Genomic DNA, 21,441 nt, shown 5'->3' on the forward strand with positions numbered 1-21,441 from the left:
CGCGTCACGCGCCTTCGTCCAATGGGGCGCCGCCTCACCGAGCCGGGGGCGGGCCGTCACCGGGGAGGGGCCGCCCGCAGCCGTCGCCAATTGGCCAAGGCGGCGCCGTGGGCGTGGACTCGTAGCCAATGGCGGCCGGCGGTGGGGCCCCGCCTCTCGGCGGCGAGGTTTGGCCGGGACCCGCCGGAGGGTCCGGGGCCGGGCGGGGGGGGCGGAGCGAGGCGGGCCGGGGCGGGGCCAGAGGCGGAGGGGGGCTGGAGGCGACCCGGCCCGCGGAGCCGGCGCCAGCGGGCTGCTGAGGTGGCTGTCGCCGGCTCGGAGCTGCGGCTGCCCCGGGTCGAGCCCCCGATGGAGGCCGAGGCGGCGGAAAGCCCCCCGGGCGGGGTCGAGGCGGCGCTCAGCTGCTTCTCCTTCAACCAGGACTGCACGTAAGCCGCGGCGCCTGCCCTGCGGGGAGCCCGGGCGGAGGTCGCGGGCGGGGGTCGGGTCCTGGCCGCGGAGTTGCAGCCGGAGAGGCGCAGGCCTACGCCCCAAGAGGGCGTCGGCGGCCGGGCCGGGGCGGCCCGGGGCGGCCCGGGGCTGGCTCCGCGCAGGGGGCGGGGGGCGGGGGCTCCCCCTCCTCCTCCCCTCCTCCTCCCCCTCCTCCTCCCCTCCTCCTCCCCCTCCCGGGCAGGGGCTTCGAGCGCCCCCACCCCCGCTGCGGGCCGCGGAGCCAGAGCGAGGGAGGGAGTCCGCGGGCGGAGGGGGGCCGGAGCAGGGGCGGAGGTGAGCGACCCGAGCGGGGGGCCTGGGGGGGAGGGGAAGCCAAGACAAAGGAGGTGGGAGGGGAGCGGGCAGCGGCGGGTTGACCCCAGGCTAGGTCATTGGGGCCCAAGAAGATGGGAATACGGGGAAAACTTTCCCATTTGTCCTTGAGCATCTCAACGTGGCATCTGGGCAGGGCCTGGGACAAAGAGGCAGCCTATCCCTGTGGCCGGGCCAGCCCCTGCCCCAGCCTAGCCCGGGGCACCTGGCCTGCCGCCTCCGGGCGTCAGAAACCCTCCCAGCCCTCCTCTCCCTGTTTTCACCGAGCCCCCTCGGCGAGGCAGAGTCCCCTCCCCTCCCCCGAGGCCAAGAGCCCTTTCCCGGACCACCCCCCCTCCCACGAGCTCCACCCTGTTGCTTTTTTTTTTTTTTTTTTTTTTTTTTGGAGCGGATTTTTAATATTTCACTTCGATGTGCACATTTGGACTCAGGCCAGAGAGTGAGCTGCCGAGCTGTATTGCAGACATCTCGAGGATTCCCTCCCTGAGAAGCAAACGCCTGTTTCCTTCCCTCTCGGCCTGGACTTGTTAGACGCCAGTCCCCGGGACCATATGGAATCATGCCTTTGGAATGTGCACCCAGAGCATCAAGCAGGGATGTCCACTTTCCAGTTTCCCACTTCCTGCTGTACCAGTTTCTGTTGTGTTCCTTGTTTTGGAGCCGGCTTCAGGCTTGGGCCTTGGCTGCCTCTGACCAGGCTGTGCTAATATTGAACATTCAGCGGTGTAATTAAGGCCATCCTGTACCATAAGTAAATCTGGCTCCCATTCCCTTTGTATTTCAGTTTAAAAACACCCTATGCCAAACAATATGCCTTTGTTCGAAAAAAAAAAAGAAAAACTGGATGTGTAATCGGGTAATAGGGTAGCTGGACAGCTTGGTTGCATGAGTGACTTATGAGTGACTTTCAGGCTTTTTTTTTTTTCTTTTAACCATAATCCATTTTAAGAAATAACATATTACAACATTCCCTTATACCCACATGCATAGGATATCCCTGAAAAGTGCTTCATTAAGCAGTGTTTACCCCTCCTATGTGTGATACCCTCTTTTAAAGGTGTTTTTAACACACCGAACTGTTTTTAAGATCAACTGATGGGTTGAGACCCGCAGTTTACAGAAATGATGGTGTAGATAAAATTTTGACGTTTTGTAAGAAGCATTTTGCAAGAGAGGATGGCTGTTGAAATGCCAGAATGTTTTCCTTCCCAAATGAACACAGGACAAGGAGAGGAGTCAGTTTGCTTATTGGAAGTAAATGTTCTAAATTCTGCTTTGTGGATATTGTTTGTTAGACTTTTTATTTTTTTTATTTTTTATTTATTTATTTTTTTTGTTGTTAGACTTTTTCAAGTCATGTTGGTTTTTACTCTCGAGTCCCAGCTTTCTGAAACACTTGGGTAAAAAATGTTATTTTCAAAGCTATTGGGTGGTTGGAAAGTTAATTTCCTTCGTCTCTACTGTCAGTTCTGTTTTCTTGGATGAAAGCTCTGCTGGACAGCTCTGTCTCACCTATAAATAAAAGTTTTTGTCACAGTCAGTTGCTCTGAGCCACAGAGGGTATGACATTGGATTTTAAAATAAGTCAAGCCCCTTACGAATGCACTTAGGAGTATCAGAGTGTCTTTTTCTGTAAGTGTAGGCTGAGTTTGAAATCCAGTACTACAACTAACCCTTGCCAGTCTCCTTGGATCATACTTCATGTTTGGCACTGTGCTAGACACTTTGGGTACATTTTTTCATTTGATTGGCAGTATGTATTTGTCCCAAGCCCTATTCCTGTGAGAGATGATGAGAATTTTTTTTTTTCCTGCAGGAAGGCCTTACAGATAAAATAAGATTTTACTTTGAACTCCTGGATTCAGTATCTTTTGTGGCCATTGATCAATCATTTAAAACCTAACAGTAATCACATTGCCATTTTCTCATGTATAAAATCCTTCTGTTCTAGGAGCAGGGCTTACGTTTGAAAATTATTTTAAATTGCCAGACCTTATGGTTAATATCACAAGACTCTAGTTACATTTTTTCCTTCACTTGCAAGTTTTAGAAACCTCAGTGTGCTACTAAACGCATCTATATTTATGTGAAAAAGTCCTGTGTGAAAAAAGTTTAAAAGCAGTAATTCCTACAGAGTATATTTTAAAACATTTTTTCTGAATCCTAGAAATAAAAAGGAGCCTTTTAAAGTTGAGGTATAATTGGCATACAGTATTATATTAGTTTCAAGTGTATGACCTGTTGTGATTAGACATTTGTATACACTGGGAAATGGTCACCATGATCAGTGTTCTAAACATCTATTGACTTACAAAGTTAATGTGATTTTAGCTACTGTATTTCCCATGTTGTACATTAGCCCCCATGACATATTTATTTTATTTTATTTTTAAAGGATTTTATTTATTTATTCATGAGAGAGGCAGAGGCACAGGCAGAGGGAGAAGCAGGCTCCACTCAGGGAGCCCGATGTGGGACTCGAACCCGGGACTCCAGGATCATGCCCTGGGCCGAAGGCAGACTCCCAACCACTGAGCCACCCACTCATCCCCATATTTATTTTATAACTGGAAGTTCGTTGTTCCTGATTTCCTTCACCAATTTCGTAACCCCCCCCCCACCCAACACCCTTCCCATCTGGCAACCACCAACCTATTCTCTGTAAACTCTGAGTCTGGGTTTTGCTTTCTTCTGGTGTTCTTTTTTTTTAGATTCCACATATAAGTGAAATCATGTGGTATTTATCTTTCCCCATCTGACTTATTTCATGTAGCAAAATACTCTCATCCTTTGCTGCAAATGGCAAGATTTCATATTTTTTCATGGCTGAGAAGTGTGTGTATGTGTGTATGTGCACACGTACATGCCACATCTTTATTCATTCATCCACTGATGGACACTTAGATTGTTTCCATAGCTCAGCTATTATAAATAACATGGCAATGAACATAAGGGTGCATATATCTTTTGGAGTGTTTTCATTTTTTCTTCAGAAAGATACCCAGAGGGGATCCCTGGGTGGTTCAGCGGTTTAGCACCTGGCTTCGGCCTAGGGCATAATCTTGGAGTCCTGGGATCAAGTCCCAAGTCAGGCTCCCTGCATGGAGCCTGCTCCTCCCTCGGCCTGTGTCTCTGCCTCTCTCTGTCTTTCTCTCATGAAAAAAATAAATAGATAGATAAATAAATAAATAAATAAATAAATAAATAAATAAATAAAAAGATGCCCAGAAGTGGAATTGCTGGATCATAGGATAGTTCTAGTTTTAATTTTTTGGGGAACCTTCATACTGTTTTCTGGAGTGGCTGCATCAGTTTACATTTCTACCAGTAGTGCACGAGCACTGCCTCTCCTCCGCATCTTTGCCAACACTTTGTTATTTCTTATCTTTTTGATAATAGCCATTCTTACAGGTATAAGGTAATATCTCATTGTGGTTTTGATTTCCATTCCCCTGATGATTAGTGATGTTGAGCATCTTTTCATGCACCTGTTGGTTATCTGCATGTCAATTCAGATCCTCTCCCAATTTTAAATCAGATTGTTTTTTTGTTATGTGAATTTATTTATTTCGGATAGTAACCCCTTGTTGCGAATATTTTCTTCCACCCAGTGGATTGTTTTTTCATTTTGTTGATGGTTTCCTTTGCTGTGCAGAAACTTTTTAGTCTGTTGTAGTCCTGTTTGTTTATTTTTGCTTTTGTTTCCCTTGCCTTTGGAGTAAGATCCAAAGATCATCTCGAAGACCCATGCCAAGGAGCTTACGGCCTGTGTTTTCTTCTAGGAGTTTCATGGCTTTGGGTCTTACGTTCAAATCTTTAATCCATTTTGAGTTCACACTTGTATATGGTGTCAGCTAGTAGTCCAGTTTCATTCTTTTGCCTGGAGCTGTGTTTTGAAGTTTTAAGATGCTGCTGGCTTGCCTCTTCAGTTACTGTTGGTCAGCTCTGGGTGCACAGCACACCATGTTAGCCCCCCAGCAGGTTGGAGGACTGAGAGACAGAGGCAACTTCCTCACTGGTTAAAAGTTGACCATATTCTCCTATCCTTGTGACCCAGAGAAGAACAAACGTTTGGGTAGAAAAAAAACAATTCCAGGGAAAATCACGTGACCTCCTTTTTTATTTTTAGGCTAATGAAACCAGAGCCTTGGCCATCCAAACTTGCCCCAGTAAACTGCTTCTGTTCGTATATGCTTCCCTGTGAAGAACAAATCTCACCTTTTCAGATATTTGTTTTAAATGAGGAAGCCGGGCTAATTTTTAGGTCCACTTAGGACCATTTTAAGGTCCGTTTCAGCTCTGACATCGCATCTTCCCAAGGGTAGAAGTGCTCAAGATCAGACTGCTTATTCTGAGTGTGCTCTGTGTGAGGTTTTGCTCATCAGTGAGGTGCTAAAGGCAAAGTAGGAGAGAGCTGGTTGGGGATCCCAGCTGCTGAACAAAATTGACTCCTTTGCTTTCATCCTAAGGCCAAGGCAACTGGGGTTTACCCTCCGTCTTTATCTGTTGGTTGAAAGTGAGAAAATAAGAAAAGATTTTTTTTTTAGCCCATATTGTTTCAGATGGGTGTTTAATTTTTTGTTTTGCTGTTTGGTTGTGATACTAGCTTTGTGGAACATGGTATAAGGCAGAGTTCTCAACCCTGGCTGCACACTGAAGAACTAAAAACAGAAAAAAATAGAGAGAGGAAGAAGAGAGAGAGAGAGAGATGGGAGGTGGGAGAGAAAGAAAAGAAAGAAAAAAAAAGGATGGAAGGAGAGAAGAAAGAAAGAATCCAATTAAATAAAAAGCTCAGGGTTGGAGGGCACCTGGGTGGCTCAGTGGTTGATTATCTGCCTTTCATTCAGGTCGTGATCCCAGGGTCCTGGATCAAATCCTGCATCAGGCTCCCTGCAGGGAGCCTGCTTCTCCCTCTGCCTGTGTCTCTCTGCCTCTCTCTGTGTGTCTCTCATGAATAAATAAATAAAATCTTTAAAAAAAAAAAAAAGCTCTCAGTTGGAAGAGCAACAATAAACAATAATTAGTATTTTTTAAAAGCTTCCCAAGTGAATTTAATATACATCTGGGAATGAGAGCTACTGTTATAAAATATCTGGAATATTTTCGTGAAAAGCAATGAAAGGATGCATCCATTAAATTGTACCTACTTAAATAAAAAAAAAAAAAAAGGGGATCCCTGGGTGGCGCAGCGGTTTAGCGCCTGCCTTTAGCCCAGGGCGCGATCCTGGAGACCCGGGATCGAATCCCACGTCGGGTGCATGGAGCCTGTTTCTCCCTCTGCCTATGTCTCTGCCTCTCTCTCACTGTGTGCCTATAATAAATAAATAAATAAATAAATAAATAAATAAATAAATAAATAAATAAAACGTACCTACTAATGACTGTGCCCACTATGATCAGGTATTTATTTTTTAAGCAAAAAAAAAAAAAAGGAAATAGAAAATTTATCTCTTGGTAAAGTACCTCTCAAACAAACAGGAGCCCCCTAATAGTGTTGGGAGTAGCACCAGGATGAGTATTCTTAAGCATTATATTGTTCCTATTTCTGTCCAGTTGGGAAAGCATAGTCGCTAGTAGGTTTGACATTTCTATGGATGAGTTTCAGATCTCTTAACCATTTCACATCTCTGTGTGTGCGGTTATCTTTGCGCTTTGTCATTTTAATGTACCTGCCTACCTGACAAGGTGTGCCTCACCATTTAGATAGTTATCAAATATCGAAATACCTGAGGATGGATGTTTGTCTGTCTACTAGGAGACTGGGGGGAAGGGGAATGTCTATCTTCAGCAGATCTGTGGCTGGAATACAGTACCTCCTGTCATTCCCATGCTCTCATTATCTTCCACAGATCCCTAGCAATTGGAACCAAAGCCGGTTATAAGCTGTTTTCTTTGAGTTCTGTGGAGCATCTGGACCAAGTCCATGGAAGCAGTAAGTGTGTGTGTGTGAGATCTCAGGGACACCAAATCCTCCCTCCAGACTTTAATCTGTGGTGCTCCTGAGCTGTCTGCATTTTTCTACCTTAACTGTTAACCTGAGGGAGTCAGTATTTTTCAGATTTAAATGTAAATCATTGCCTCCACTTGGTTTAAAAAAAAAAAAAAAAAAAAAAACCACAAGTAAGCACCCTGGTTTGGCAATATCTTAGGTAACATTTTCTTTTTATATTAAGAAATCCTTTGTGTGAAACCATATTGTTGACACTTCTTCATACACTTCTGTGCACAGCCATCGGTTTTTATAATTGTCAAACCAGAAGGTCACTTATGATTTTTTTTTTCCATTGTACTGGGACTTTAGAATATTGCTAACATTCATTCAGTCGTGGAAGTCTTTTCTTTGTTTTTTTTTTCTTTGTTTTAATAAAGCAACACTATCCCATTTGCATAGCTCATATTGAAGATGTTCAAGTACTTCTAAGGAATATTACCAAAAAATGCAGCTTAGAAATGTGACTCTCATATTTTCTCAGGGTAAGTAATAATTTATGCCATCGTAATAGTGAAGAATACACAATCTTTGGATTTCCTGGAAAGAAAGGTTTAGTAGATAAATACATTGGGTCCCTAATATATTTATAAGATCTTACTTTTATCACACCATTTTGTGAATACTTGACTCTGTATCTATCCTGTGTCATTCCCTGTGAGACCTGCCTAAGCACAAGGAAGGCAAGCATACAAAAAGAATGTTCTCAGGAAAACACTGAGGTGTCTACCTGTGGGCACTCGGGAGGCTTATTTATTTACCTTCTTTCTGAGTATGGAATTACTTCCCTGGTCATAACACAGATGTCCAGTTTGTCTTCAACAGGAAAGGGATTGCAGAGAGGGCCAGGTTGCACAGCAAGATGGGGAGAGGTTACAGATTCAACTAGATTACTATCCACCCCCACCATGGTGGTGTCTGTCCATAGTGTACCTCTTGGCAACAGGGCCCGGAATCCTGAAAGCAGAGGTTCCCCAGAGTAGACACTCCTTTGAAACCTCTCAGGGAGAAAAGTTAGATTGAGAGTGGCCAAACCTCCCAAATATGTTTCACAGAGCAAACAGTGGGGCCCTAGGGCTGATTTTACCGCACACAGGATCATGGGAAGCTCTGAAAGACCGGACTCTGGGTTCTGGTTACCAACATTTTCTTTAGGTATTGGCAAGGGCCAATACCTATTGGCAATTGGAATCGATTGCTACCTTGGGAAACAGCTAAAGCTTCATTGCAGGGGGGAAGGAAAATCATTGTAAATGTGTGCTAATGGAGGGCACCCAGTCTGCAAGACCTAGAGGCTTTCGGCTAACTGGTGTCAGCTCAGCTCAGGGGAGGCTGAAATCTGTGTGACCTCAGTCTGCTCTCCCTCCCAGACGAAATCCCAGACGTTTACATCGTGGAGCGCCTGTTCTCCAGCAGCCTGGTGGTGGTGGTCAGTCACTCAAAGCCACGGCAAATGAACGTCTATCACTTCAAGAAAGGCACAGAGATCTGTAATTACAGCTATTCCAGCAACATCCTGTCCATAAGGCTGAACCGACAGGTACATTCGGGGAGACCTCTCGGGGTTGCGGGGCTTCTGTTAATTGGCACCAAAGAGAAAGATGAATACCTGTAAAGATGAATGTTTCTAAACCAAACATCAGATTCTAAAAGGGATTTTAATACTCAGGCCGAGTATGATTGGGAACATCATAAGCCTACTCCGGGTACTCATTTCAGTGATGTGGCCTCCCTGGCCCTTCAGCCTCATGTCCTTTCTCGAACATTGGCCACTGGTGGAGTGAACCCTCTTCCACTGGGTGCAGGCTGGGTAGAAATCTGGCTGTGACTTAGTCCTGTGAGCAGTAATGCCTCTTAGAACAAAATTCCTAAGGATGAGTGTGCCCTCCCCTCCCCAGCTCACTCTGAAAGCAGTTGTAAAACTACCCGTTCTCTTGCTCTCTCCTTGGACATTCCCAGCGATTCAAGTGTCCAGGCTCATGTGCCCATTTCTTTGTCCTGGCTCACCCTACAGATCTTACTTGTGGTGTTTTTCTTTTTCTTTCTTTTTTTCTTTTTTTGTCAAAAGAAGGATTATTCTTATATCAAATATATAATATGTTCTCTTTAAAAATAGAAAATTTCCTGGGCAGCCCTGGTGGCTCAGCAGTTTAGCACCACCTTCAGCCCAGGGTGTGATCCTGGAGACCCGGGATCGAGTCCCACATCGAGCTCCCTGCATGGAGCCTGCTTCTCCCTCTGCCTGTGTCTCTGCCCCCCTCTTTCTCTCTCTCTCTCTCTCTCTCTCTCTCTGTCTCTCATGAATAAATAAATAAAATCTTAAAAAAAAAATAGAAAATTTCCTTAAATAAATATTTGGGGCTATGAATGAGTTTATCTTAAATCATTAGATTTTAAATCCTATGAGGGCAGGCATTGTATCTGTTGTGTTCACTACTGTAGGCCTAGTAGAAAAGACAGTGCCTGGTGGAAAAAAAAATACTCAGTGAATATCCATTTCCTGACCACCTATTAAATAAGTAAACAAACATTCTTTATATGACTATGCAGATCTTTCTGTTCAATATTTCCAGGATGATGGAGGTCATTGCATTCATCAAGGACAATATTTTCTTGTCTTCTTACCTAAACTATTAAATGCTAATTTTTTTTAAACAAATGAGACAAAGTGCTCTCTTCCGTTTATGAGAAGGAAGAGATTGTTTCGTTGAGTTGGTCAACTACTTTGATTGGATACCCACTTAGGTCTATATAAAGCAGTGTACTGAAGAGAGCCTAAGAAGTAGGATGTGGGGCTATTTAAGTAAGGAGCAGGAGTAAAGAAGGAAGTAAGCCCAGGCTCTTGGCCAGGGAGGGAAAGGCAATTTGAGAGTTTTCGACTTGAAGGTTTTTAAGCCTGATTCTTGGCTCAAGGGCTCTCTCTAAAATCTGTTGGTAGCACATTAAATTCATTGCAAAATTTTATTATCTTTGCATGCAGTGATAGCCAGTATATGAAAATTAAAATCTCTATTTTGGTACCTGATTGTCTTTTTAAGATTATTTAGGCCAGGGGTGCCTGGATGGCTCAGTCAGTTGAGCGTCTGCCTTTGGCTCAGATCATGATCTCAGGGCCCTAGGATGGAGCCCCGCATTAGGCTCCCTGCTCAGTGGGGAGTCTGCTTGTCCCTCTCCCTCTTCTACTGCCCACCCCCGCTCATGCTCTCTCTTTCTCTCTCTCCGAAATAAATAATTTTTTTTAAATCTTAAAAAAAAAAAAAAGATTGTTTAGGCCAAAGTCCTATAAGATCAGAACCTTCAAATAGTACCTATGGAATTTATTTCTGTAATTTCTCTCTTACTTGTTCTCTGACATTTTCATTACCAAATGGGACAGAGGATTACTCAAGTGTGTGAGTCTGCTAGCCTTTCAATGCCACCCTGTCCTCAGTATAACATCTGTGACTTCTGAGGCTCCCCTGCCCCAAAATCTTTAGAAGGTCAATGCTCCTAGCACTGCTCAGCTGTGAATGGGCAGGTTCATTGGAACCCACTTAGACACCTCTCTCCTCCTTAGCATTTTTTCTCCTAAGAAGTTTCTCTTTTTTTCTTTAAGATTTTATTTATCAGAGGGAGAGGAAGAAGCAGGCTGAGCAGGGAGCCCAACTAGGGACTCGATCCCAAGACCCCAGGATCATGACCTGAGCTGAAGGCAGACGCTTAACCAACTGAGCCACTCAGGTGCCCTGAGTTGGGGGGGGGGGGTGCTTTTTTTTAAAACATAGGCTTGGGCCTTGGCAGCTCTGGGGTTGGGCACCTGCAGCAGCCCCTCCCTGCGGGGCCAGGGTCCCATGATGCCAGGGCTCTGCCACCCCCTGCAGGAAATGAACAGGAGTGAGTGCTGCGCATCCTGCCCGCTGTGGGAGTCAGCGGGTCTTTGGGCAGTGCAGTTCCTTTTTTAAAAAACAACAGGAAACCATCAAAGATTTGTGTAGGGAGTTATGAGGAGAGAACATCTCTATTTTTTTCTAAGTATATAGAAAGGAAAAATATTTAGTAAAGGTATTTCTCAACCTCAGTTAATGTCGTGCCCCTTGTCCTTAATTGAGGAGATGTATCTTGTGGCATAACGAGGACACATTTGATGTATTTCCATATGTAAACTGTGACGGTGGTCTGACCATCTGTTCTGAGGGGCCCTGGGTTATCCAGCTGCACATCCCCTGGATCGAAGCCTCTCTGGAGCTACCTCTGAATCTGTGATGCTTGAGGGCAGATGCTATCAATATTTTCTTAATCACTAAAAGGGGTTATTACTTCTAAAATCTAGAAGAGTTGATGAGAGCCAAGGTGACTGGGAACGAGCGGAGTCGAAGGCCCACCCAGGGTTCTGCTAAGGCTGAACGTTGATCACTAAAGAGCAGTTTCCAGGGTCACGCTGGCCCCAGAAGAGTCTTGCGCAGGAACTTGGGACACGATGCCTCCTCTTTCCCCCTTGCTGTTATCTCTGTTTCCCTCCCATTTTATTCTTGTCTGTGGCCAGCAGGGGTGACCTGAAACTCACTGAGTGGGCCACAGAGCAGCTGGTGCTATGACAGCTGGTGGGACGGATGCCGACAGGTGGCATGAGCTGGATATGGAGGCTGTTCCTACAAGAGGCATATGTTGAGGACCCAGTGTCCTGGGGCTTGGGTGTGGGGATACAGGAGGACGTCAGAAACCTAAGAACATTACCATATACTACTATAGTCCAAACCATAGAAAGTGCTGGCAAACGGCAAGGACTTTGTTTCAGGGACTATGTTTCTCAGAGAAACGCGAATGTTTGCCATCAATTTTGAGACCCTATTAGATTTTTTTTCTTACCCCTTGGTGCTCAGACTTGTGGCCACAGAACCTTAATTAAAATTGAGGAAGGCATTTACATTTTATTTTCTGCTTGGTAAAAGTGATGGTCTTCATTTTTCTGAGCCGTGAGAAGTCGTACTGGGAAAACAGTAGGGCAGTCTAGTCCCTTGGAGGAGAACCTCCTAGGGATTTTTGTAGTATTTTTAGGTGCCTTCCTCTGTAAGTGTTGTCTTGTGCGATAAAAGGATCTGGCCTAAGAACAGTGGCCCTCAAACTCAGGTGTGCAGCAGAATGACCCAGGATTCATGTTTAAAACCTCTCAAACCAGAATTTCCAGGGAGAGGCCAGGTCTTGTCCCTTAGGTCCTCGGCTGGTTCATCAAAGCCTGAGAACCACCAGCTTAGAGGAAGCTAGTCAGGCTTGTGCAGGGGTCATGGGCAGCTGCTTAGAGTGAGGAAAGAGCTACCCAACCAAAAACTCCTTCCCAACAGCCCCTCACTGGCACCCAGCATCCGCATCGCACTGAGCTATGCATTCCACTCCTTTACACACCCAACATCGACCCCGAGTCCTGTTTCCACTTGGTAGGAGCATGGCCATTGGGAAGAACCTCTACACCTGACAATCCTCATTTGAAAAGGAAGAGAAGGGCCTCCCTGCCCTGGAGAGGGAAAGGAGCCAAGCTGGGAGGGACCCTGAGCAGGCGGCACCCTGGGGCCGAGTGTGCACAGGAGGGCAGAAGGGCTTTCCAATTCCCTATACCAGGGCCAGAGAGAGTACGCAGAAGTGAGTGTGGAGGGGCACCCGGGTGGCTCAGTAGTTGCATTTGCCTTTGGCTCAGGTCATGATCCCGGGATCCTGGGATCAAGTCACCCATCAGACTCCCTACAGGGAGCCTGCTTCTGCCTCTGCCTGTGTCTCTGCCTCTCTGTGTGTCTCTCCTGAATAATTAAATACAAATTTTTTTTAAAAGTAGGTGTGGAGGAGAGTTGAGTGGAACAAAGGTAAAGCTGGCAGTTCTTTGGAGGGGGTAAAGCCTAAGATTGGTAATACAGGAGGAGTAAAGAAACCCATGTCTGTGCAAGAGGGAGACTTCATTATGGACATTGAAAGGGAGCCTGTCTGGTGGGAATAGGAACCAAAAAGGTTACCCAAAATTGTCCTAAATAGTAAAGGGAGTCTGATCAGGAAGTGTCCAGGAATTCCAGTTCTAAAGAGAAGGGAAAGTACCACACACACAAACACACAATCTCAATTTCTTTCTTTTTTTTTTTTTTTTTTTTAAGATTTTATTTATCCATTTGAGAGAGAGAGCACGAGGTTGAGGGCAGAGACAGAAGCAGACTCCCCACTGAGCAGGGAGCCCAAGACAGGGCTGGATCACAGGACCCTGAGATCATGACCTGAGCCGAAGGCAGACGCTTAACTCAACTGAGCCACCCAGGCACCTCCGCACAAATCTTTTTAAAATTTTAAATGAAGTTTTTTAAGATCTTGTATTTTATGGTTCTGTTCAGGTGGATAATGTGTGCGTGCATGCATGTGCGTACATAAGCATAATCTTCAAATCGATCCTTGAAATTCTTCCTCCTTTAGGCTCTGAAGCAAGTTTAGGGCTTACATGAAAGATAAGTGATTTCCGTTTGGTTGGTTCCTTTGGGAGGAACTGGCCCAGTGGACTGATGAGTCTGTGTGATTGCAGAGGCTGCTGGTGTGTCTGGAGGAGGCCATCTACATTCACAACATCAAAGACATGAAACTGTTGAAAACCATCCTGGATATTCCTGCAAACCCAACAGGTGAGCTCCAAAATCAGGGAGGATGCCCCCCTCCCTACCCACCCTCGTCTCACCCCCACCTGCTCCCTTCACAGGCTGGATTCCCTCCTCACTGGAAAACCTAAGGCAGTATTTTTATGGGTTTTGAGTCTCAGTGGTGTTTACCTGGGAGGTTTCTCTTCATGGTGGCAAATCCCAATTATGTTAGGCAGTGCATCCTTCAGGAAGGCCGCAGCCTTCCAGAAACCCCTTTCATCTGGGACCCATTCTCAGCAAATGTGTTAAGACACTTAAGGTAGACGCGTAGGAGATTTCATGCATCTGATATTAAAACATGTTTACCCCTAATTATTTTCTGTGATTGTTCAGTACAGAGTAGGTGTAATAATTAGAAGCAGGTTTTGACTTGGTGTGTCTGCAGGAGTAGAAAAAGGCTATGAAGAATGTGTTTTATGATGTTAAAGTGAAATCTCTCTACGTGGGTGATGTGCTAGGATACTGGTCTTTACTAAATCCTTCAGTTCTAACACTGTTTAACCAGTGCGCCATGTAAGAATGGGACTAGATTGGATTTGGTAGATTGAAAGAGCAGATAATGCATAGGGGTTCACTAAGCAAGAAGTAAATGAGAAAGAAGCCCTTCATCATGTGGGAGGGTAGGGGGTCCTCACACGAGAACAGCTGGTGTCTCCAGGGATTCAGGTTTAGGATCAGTTTAGGATCAGTAAGTGGCTCCTCCAGTTTACAGCAGTTTCCTAATCCTTTGACTTTCACTGAATTGCAGGGTCTGTATGGCCCAACCCAAGTCCCCGAGGCCCTTTGGGCCTCAGAGTTTTTTCTCTGTAAAATGGGATACCTAATAGCTATCTTGCAGGATCACCTGAGAATGACAAGAGGTCAAGTTTGTGACCAGCTCCCAGCCCACCATGCAGTAAAATCTCCTATGCTTGCTCTCCTTCCCTCTTCTCAGTTACATAGATGGCCCTTTACTGTCAACTTCAGTGCTTTAACATTTCAGCCATGAAAGAATATATTTTCAAAGATCAAAGGCATTGAGGCCATTGTAAAATTCTGTGAGATGATGACTTTAAAGCATATTTCATAGAATGAAGGATGGTAAGTGAAGGAGCTGTGGATGGTCAGGTTTTTGTTCCAGAAATATGAGGTTGAACTGATCGGGGAAAGTAGGTACTGAAGATGTATCGTGTGTCTGGAGCCACAGCAGGCGCTGTCAGGTATAGGTAGGGCACGTACCCAGCAGGGACTCAAAATCTAGCCACACGAGTCCCCGGAGACAAATGTGTTTTGTGTAATGGAGTATAAGACAAATGCTCTGGCACTTTGCAGGGCTAGGACCCAGTGTGGGACTGTGGGGTGCAAACAGTTGAAAGGAACATGTGCTCTTCTATAGGTCAGGCAGGAGCAGTTCTGTGGCCAAATCAGAGCAGATCTCATGCAGGAATGGACCTGAGTTAGACCTTGATGGATTCCGGCAAGGGACCACCCAGGTGGCCAGGAAGCTAGAAGCTGCCTTGGTTCTCTATTTCTCTGAAAGGCAGGGGTTGCCATGGTCAGTACCCTCTCCAGCAGAGGGGTCTGTGTATTAGCGCTGCGGTCGGCTTCACATGCTCAGCCTGCAAGACAGCTCTGCCCGCAGGACTGGGCCCACTCCTCCCGTGAAAAACGGTTTCTCCCCATCTACTCTTAATTTATAGCAAATGTACCTGTTTTTCTTAGCTCCAAAAATTCATTGGTTGCCTCACTTGTTGCAGCTTAAACAGGGTGTAAAGAAGGCTTGAAAGGGTGGTTGGGCCCCTTGTATTTTATGTTAGAGAGAATGGGTATGATTTGTAAAGGAATAATTTTATCACAAGAAAAATTAGAAACAGTGGGAGGTATTTTCTCTGCCTCCCATAAACGTTATGAATGGATACAAGGACAAAGTTAGCATTTCCTTCTGAAAGACCACAGGCGGGTTGAAAAGACCCAAATACGGTCTTTCGACACCTTTGGTGTTCTTTGGAGAGATAGCCCAAGACTTTTTCAAATCCTGCAATTTATAATTATCATGTCAACTTCCACTGAGCTCCCTTTGTTCTCCAGCAAAAGAGAGACGATAATGTGTATCCCACAGAGTTATTTTGGGGCGGATTAAGAGCCAGGCAGGGAGAGCAAAGGCGAGGCTCGCTCCCTAGCCAGCCCCTGCCTGGAGGGCAGCCTGACATGGTCAAAGCTGCACTTGCAGGGACACGACCAGTTCCTCGCTCAGCTGACTCTGAGCCGTCAGACCCAGGAATGTAAAATTTTCAGACACAGGGAGTCTCCTTTATTTGTCACCCTTCTCTCATTCACTTTCTGAACGGAGACGTAAGACGGAAACTCTGGCTCTCGATTTGATAAATGCTTAATGGGTACACAAGAGAAACGGAGTCCCTTGTCCAACTGGCTGGAGCGCACTGATGCCAAGTGGATTGTAACCTAGTGAATTATAAATAAATGCTATACACAGAGCTCTACCATTGCTTCGCACCCAGTATCTAATGCGGCTGTAAATTTCCTTCCTTTCGTCTGTGTTTATGTCACGGCCAATCCTGTTGTGTCAAAGATTGCAGGCTGTTTCCTTTAAAGGGTTTGGCCAGACGGGGCTCGAAGTTAATTTCCTGCCAGCACAGCAGTCTGTGTGCTGAGCAGTGAGGGTGGAGATCTCCACGCAAGCTCTGCCAACTGCAGAACTCGGCGGTGCCATAAACAAGACCTTCTACAGAACATCGAGGGAACCGTCTATACCACACAGCAGTGTGTGTGGTAGAACAAAGGAGCGGTTTATGCCCAAGCCAGCGCTCCCTCTGAAAAAGGGTAATACAAGTGGGGTAAGTGGCTCTAGAACATTGGCAAATACAGAGATTTCTATTTGTGAAACTTGGAAAGCATCTTCTGAGACATCAATCGACCCAGAGGGAACTGCAGTGTATAAGTCGCTGTTAATTTGCTTGAAGTTTGTCAAGTCATACTATAACTACCAAGGTGAGGATGATCTAGAATCATGGGACTTCCTTCTGATTCCAGCCGACGATCCCATTGGTTCTTGCACCGATCACAGGCACTTCTTTTCCCACTGCAGAACAATTACAGCCAAACAATTTCAGTGAAGTTAGAGCGGACAGTGATTCATGAGACTGTGTCAATTCTAAAGCAAACCCAAAAGCCACATCAAAACCGAATTCCTTTTTTTTTTTAATTTATTTATTCATGAGAGACACAGAGAGAGAGAGAGAGAGGCAGAGACACAGGCAGAGGGAGAAACAGGCTCCATGCAGGGAGCCTGACGTGGGACTCGATCCCGGGTCTCCAGGATCACACCCCGGGCTGCAGGCGGCACTAAACCGCTGCGCCACCGGGGCTGCCCAAAACCGAATTCCTATATAGAAAAAAGACTGGAAGAAAATATGCTCGAATATTGAGAATGGTGAAAAGCCTCTGGGTTTTAGACCAATGAGTGATTTTTTTTTTTTCTCTTGCTTTGTATTTTCTGGACTCTGCAAGTCTTTTACACTATGACTTTTCTGTGATGCAAAATGATATCAGAGACAAAGCTGATTTCCTTCCTGGAGTAGGCTTAGTGTGACACCTGTGATGGGAAACAGGACGAGGAGAATGGTAATATCTAAGCCTCAAGTGAGCTCTTGATGTTTTCCTCGGGGGCTTCAGAAGGAATAAAAATGCATTCTTGTAGCTGGTTGACTCTGAGAACTGAACCATGCGAAATCTAAGAAACTCGTGGGAAACCTTTCTGGGGACCTTCATTAAGTCTGCAAAGGTTGGTGTGCAGGATCCTTTGGCTAAATTCAAGTGGATTGGCAGATGCGCAAGCCCGGAGGCAAAGCTCTCAGATAAGGTGTAATGTGTCAGAGTAGGCCTGCCCTGGCCATCGAACTTTCCCTGTTAGAGTCTAGTGTCATCCCACTGTCAGATACTACCGAAGGTTTGATGTTACTCGAAGAAATGTAAGCTTTTCTTCCTTTCTGGGATATTTACACTTTAACAACAACAACAACAAAAACTCTGAAGGCCATCTCACACCCATCAGAATGGCTAGTATCAAAAAGACAGCTACAAAGTGCTGGCGAGGATGCAGCGGAAAGAGGAGCCTCGTGCACTGCTGGTGGGAACGCAGACTGTGCAGCCACTCTGGAAAACAGCACAGAGGTTCCTCAAAAAATTAAAAACAGAACTACCATGTGACCCAGCAATTCCACTTGTGGGTATTTATCCAAAGAAAATGAAGACATTAACCCGAAAAAGATCATCTGCACCCCCATGTTCACTGCGGCATTATTTAGAACAGCCACGGCATGGAAACACCAATGCCCATTGGATGAACGGATCGAGAAATGTGGTATATACATATGTACAATGGAACGTTATTTGGGCATAAGAAAGAAAGGGAAATCTTGCCATTGGGGACAACATGGATGGACCTTGAGGGCATCATGCTATGTGGGTTAAGTCAAAGAAAGACAAATACCACAAATACTGTATAATCTCACTTATAAACAGAATCTTAAAAAAAAAAAAAAAGAAGGTACAGAGAACAGATTGGTGGTTTCCAGAGGTGGGGAGATGGGGAGGGAGGGAGGATGGACGAAGAGGGTCAGAAGTTACAAACTTCCAGTTATAAATAAGTCATGAGAATGTAATGTACAGCATGGAGACTATAGTTACTAACACTATGGCATATTTGAAAGTTGGTAAGAGAGTAAGCTTTTAAGAGCTCTCATCATGAGAAGAAAATTTCCTGCGTATGGTGACGGATGTTAACTAGACTCACTAGACTATCCCTCACTCGTGATACATTATATACAAATATCCGATCATTATGTCGTGCATCTGAAACTAACATAATGTTATATATGTCAGTTCTACCTCAATTAAATTTTAAAAAAGAACTCTAAAGGGCAACTCAAAAGTCCAAGCTTTCTGCTCAAAAACCTCCCCGTTCTCCCTGCCACACAGATGGGCCTTGATATTTTCAGAGGAGGATGTAAATAAACGAAGACTTGGCATCTTAGAATGTTAAAGCTGGAAAGATCACTGTAGCCCCCTCATGTCATGGATAATAAACATGTGAGCCTCAAAAGGCCACAAATCACTCAGCCAGAGTTACAGAGTCGAAGACAGACCTGGGTCTTGACTCCATGTCCTCAGCCCATCTCTGCCAAACAAATATTCTTAAAACACTCCTTTTTTTTTTCCTAACAGCTTTGTTGAGCTAGAATTCACATCCTGTATGATCCGCGCATTTAAAGTGCACCATTCAATAGCTTTTAGTATATTTAGTGTATTTAGTATATTTAGTGTATTTGTATATTTGTGTAACCATTACCACAACCAATTCTAGAACATTTTCATCGCCCCAAAAAGAAACCCCATAGCCCTTAACCCCCCCCATACCCCCAGCCCCAGGTCACCATAATCTACTTTACGTCTCTCTAGATTTACCTAATCTGGGTATTACATGTAAGTGGGATCATATAATATGTGGCCTTTTGTATCAGCCTTCTTTCACTTACATGTTAGAACATTTATTTGTTCTGTATCTAATAATATTCCATCATAAGGGTATTTACCCATATTTATCAGTTGATAGACATTTATGTTGTTTCCACTTTTTGACTCTTAGGAATGATACTGCTTTGTATATGGCTGTATGATTTAATGTCTCCTGGGTAGAATTTGAGGGTCATATGATAACTCCGTGTTTAACCTTTTCAGGAACTGCCAGACTGTTTTCCAAAGCCCTGTCCCATGTTACATTCCCAGCAGCAGCGTAGGAGGGTTCCAATTATCTGTCTTTTTGATTATAGCCATCCTAGTGAGTGTGAAATGGTACCTCATTGTGGTCTTGATTAACACTGCTTTTTTTAAACATACGGGCTTAGAAACCTCTGGCGCATACCCACTGCATTTTAAAGATCTTAACTCTTTGGCATGGTCCTCAAGTCCTTGCCCAGTTGCCATGTCCAGTCTTACCATCTCTTCTGCTAAGCAGCCCTATGGGAACCCACCATGCAAGCCAACCCAACCTCCCATGCTGTTCCCGCCTGTTTCACAAGACCAGAATGCCTTCCACCTGCTAGCTGCTCTTGAAATTGCACTTGGATTGCAAGGAGCCCAGAGAAGATGGGGGAATTGAGGTTCCCCAAGCAAAACTGGGAAGATACAGGAGTCTCTCTCCCTAAGGCTAGGGCTGAGAGTGACCCTGTACCAGCAGGGGTTGCAGGATGCCAAAGCACGCAGGTAAGGGCTCTGGGCTCAGTCACGTTCTCCCCAGAGTTCTGTGTGGCAAGTGATAAGAACACAGCCCTGGCTTTGTCCTCATCAAAGCCAGAGAGCAGGAAGGAGGACCTCGGTTTCAGTTCTCAATGTTGGATTTTTTTTTCTCTGCTCATCCCCCGCCCCCAGCAGATTAGGTTGGGTGCATTTTAGCCTGATATAAAGTTTTTCTTATACTTGTCTAAGAAATTGTTTAATATACTAAACTTGTGGGGCACCTGGGTGGCTCAGTTGGTTAAGTGTCTGACTCTTGGTTTTTCAACTCAGATCTTGATCTCAGGGCTGTGAGTTCAAGCCCCACAAGGGTGGGCTCTACACCCACCATTTATGTGTGTGTGTATATATATATACACACATACCCTAACTTGTGACAAAGTTGTCAATTGCCTTTTTCATTTAAAAAGAGGTCACACTTGCCTAATCTCAAAGTTCTTATTCTGGTAATGCTTTTGGTTCCACTAATTCCTTGAATTCACTCCTGTCACAGACACCTCTACTATTAATCCAGACCACTGCTGTGAAAATCCTTTACTTAAACACTTTTAGAACTACCCCCACCTTGAGTCTCCTTATAAACAAAAACTGTCTACATCAGTTCAGTGATGTGATTGGCTGTTTGCTCTCCCGGAATATTGTCAAAGCACCTTAAGACCAAAATGTCCTCTTTCTTTAGCTTACTTCAATGGCAGAGATCCATCTTACCTGAAGGTTCAGCCCTCAAATGAACTTGCATTTCTGGAGGTGTCCATTTCCCTCATCGAGGCAGACATTTATTTGGCTTAGAAATGAACAGTTTCGGACAGCCCAGGTGGCTCAGCGGTTTAGTGCCTGCCTTCAGTCCAGGGCATGATTCTGGAGACCCGAGATCGAGTCCCACACTGGGCTCCCTGCGTGGAGCCTGCTTCCCTCTCTGCCTATGTCTCTGCCTCTCTCTGTGTGTCTGTCTCTCATGAGTAAATGAATAAAATCTTAAAAAAAAAAAAATGAACAGTTTCTAAATAGGTCCTTCCCCCCGACCCTCCACCTCCTGGGCTCCCCAACTGGCTATGAGTGGCCAGCTGCATGTAGTCACCTGCAGGAAGGCTGAGACATACTGCCTTTATTTCCGTAAAGTCTCTTAGAGCCTTAGAGGGTAATGAAAGAGAAACAGATGCGGTTTCAGAGCCCCGTGGCAAAATGTCAAGAAGAACTTTTTCAGTATTCTGAGTTCTATTTGCTTTGCTGCAGTGACCTGGCCAGCATCAAGTGTGAATTTTACTGTAGAGATTCCCTGATCGCAGGAAAGGTCGGCTAAGCCGTCCCTCCCCTCGCCAGTAGGTGGCACTGCAGCTGCGCTGTTTTCAGATGCCCTTTCCAGGCCTGGTCTCTGCGTGGCCTCTTCATCTGCTGTCCCTTCTTTGCCAGGTCTCTGTGCCCTCTCCATCAACCATTCCAATTCGTATGTGGCCTACCCTGGAAGCCTGACCACAGGCGAGATTGTGCTTTACGATGGACACTCCCTGGTGAGTTGGCAGTGACCCAGCTGACCCAGCCCACCGGCTTGGCTGCGTGGTCAGTGGCAGGTGATGAGCAGGCTGGGTCGCGGCAGGCAGGGTGTAGAGGGAGAAGCGACACCGGGGGCGTTTGTTTTGGCCACAGTCTGGCTGGGAATGGAGGAGAAGGTAATGATACCCGTCCTGGCTGCCGTGAGTCAACCTGCGAGGCGGCTCG

The 21,441-nt window shown here is 45.5% G+C and overlaps 1 protein-coding gene across 2 annotated transcripts in view; it reads left to right on the forward strand.

Moving 5' to 3' along the window:
- The first annotated feature begins 244 nt into the window (after positions 1-244).
- The window catches only part of WIPI1 (WD repeat domain, phosphoinositide interacting 1), a 32,495-nt gene continuing 11,298 nt past the window's right edge, over positions 245-21,441 (forward strand). For both annotated transcript variants that reach the window (XR_003131869.3, XM_025436777.3), the window contains exons 1-5: positions 245-428; positions 6,654-6,736; positions 8,164-8,333; positions 13,323-13,419; positions 21,136-21,233. Coding sequence is in view for 1 of the 2 variants with exons in the window: in XM_025436777.3 (XP_025292562.1) it covers positions 349-428; positions 6,654-6,736; positions 8,164-8,333; positions 13,323-13,419; positions 21,136-21,233 (528 nt within the window). In the remaining variant the exon portion in view is untranslated. The remainder of the gene's footprint in view (positions 429-6,653; positions 6,737-8,163; positions 8,334-13,322; positions 13,420-21,135; positions 21,234-21,441) is intronic.

Source organism: Canis lupus, chromosome 9, assembly GCF_003254725.2.
Source record: "Canis lupus dingo isolate Sandy chromosome 9, ASM325472v2, whole genome shotgun sequence".
NCBI lineage: Eukaryota > Metazoa > Chordata > Mammalia > Carnivora > Canidae > Canis > Canis lupus.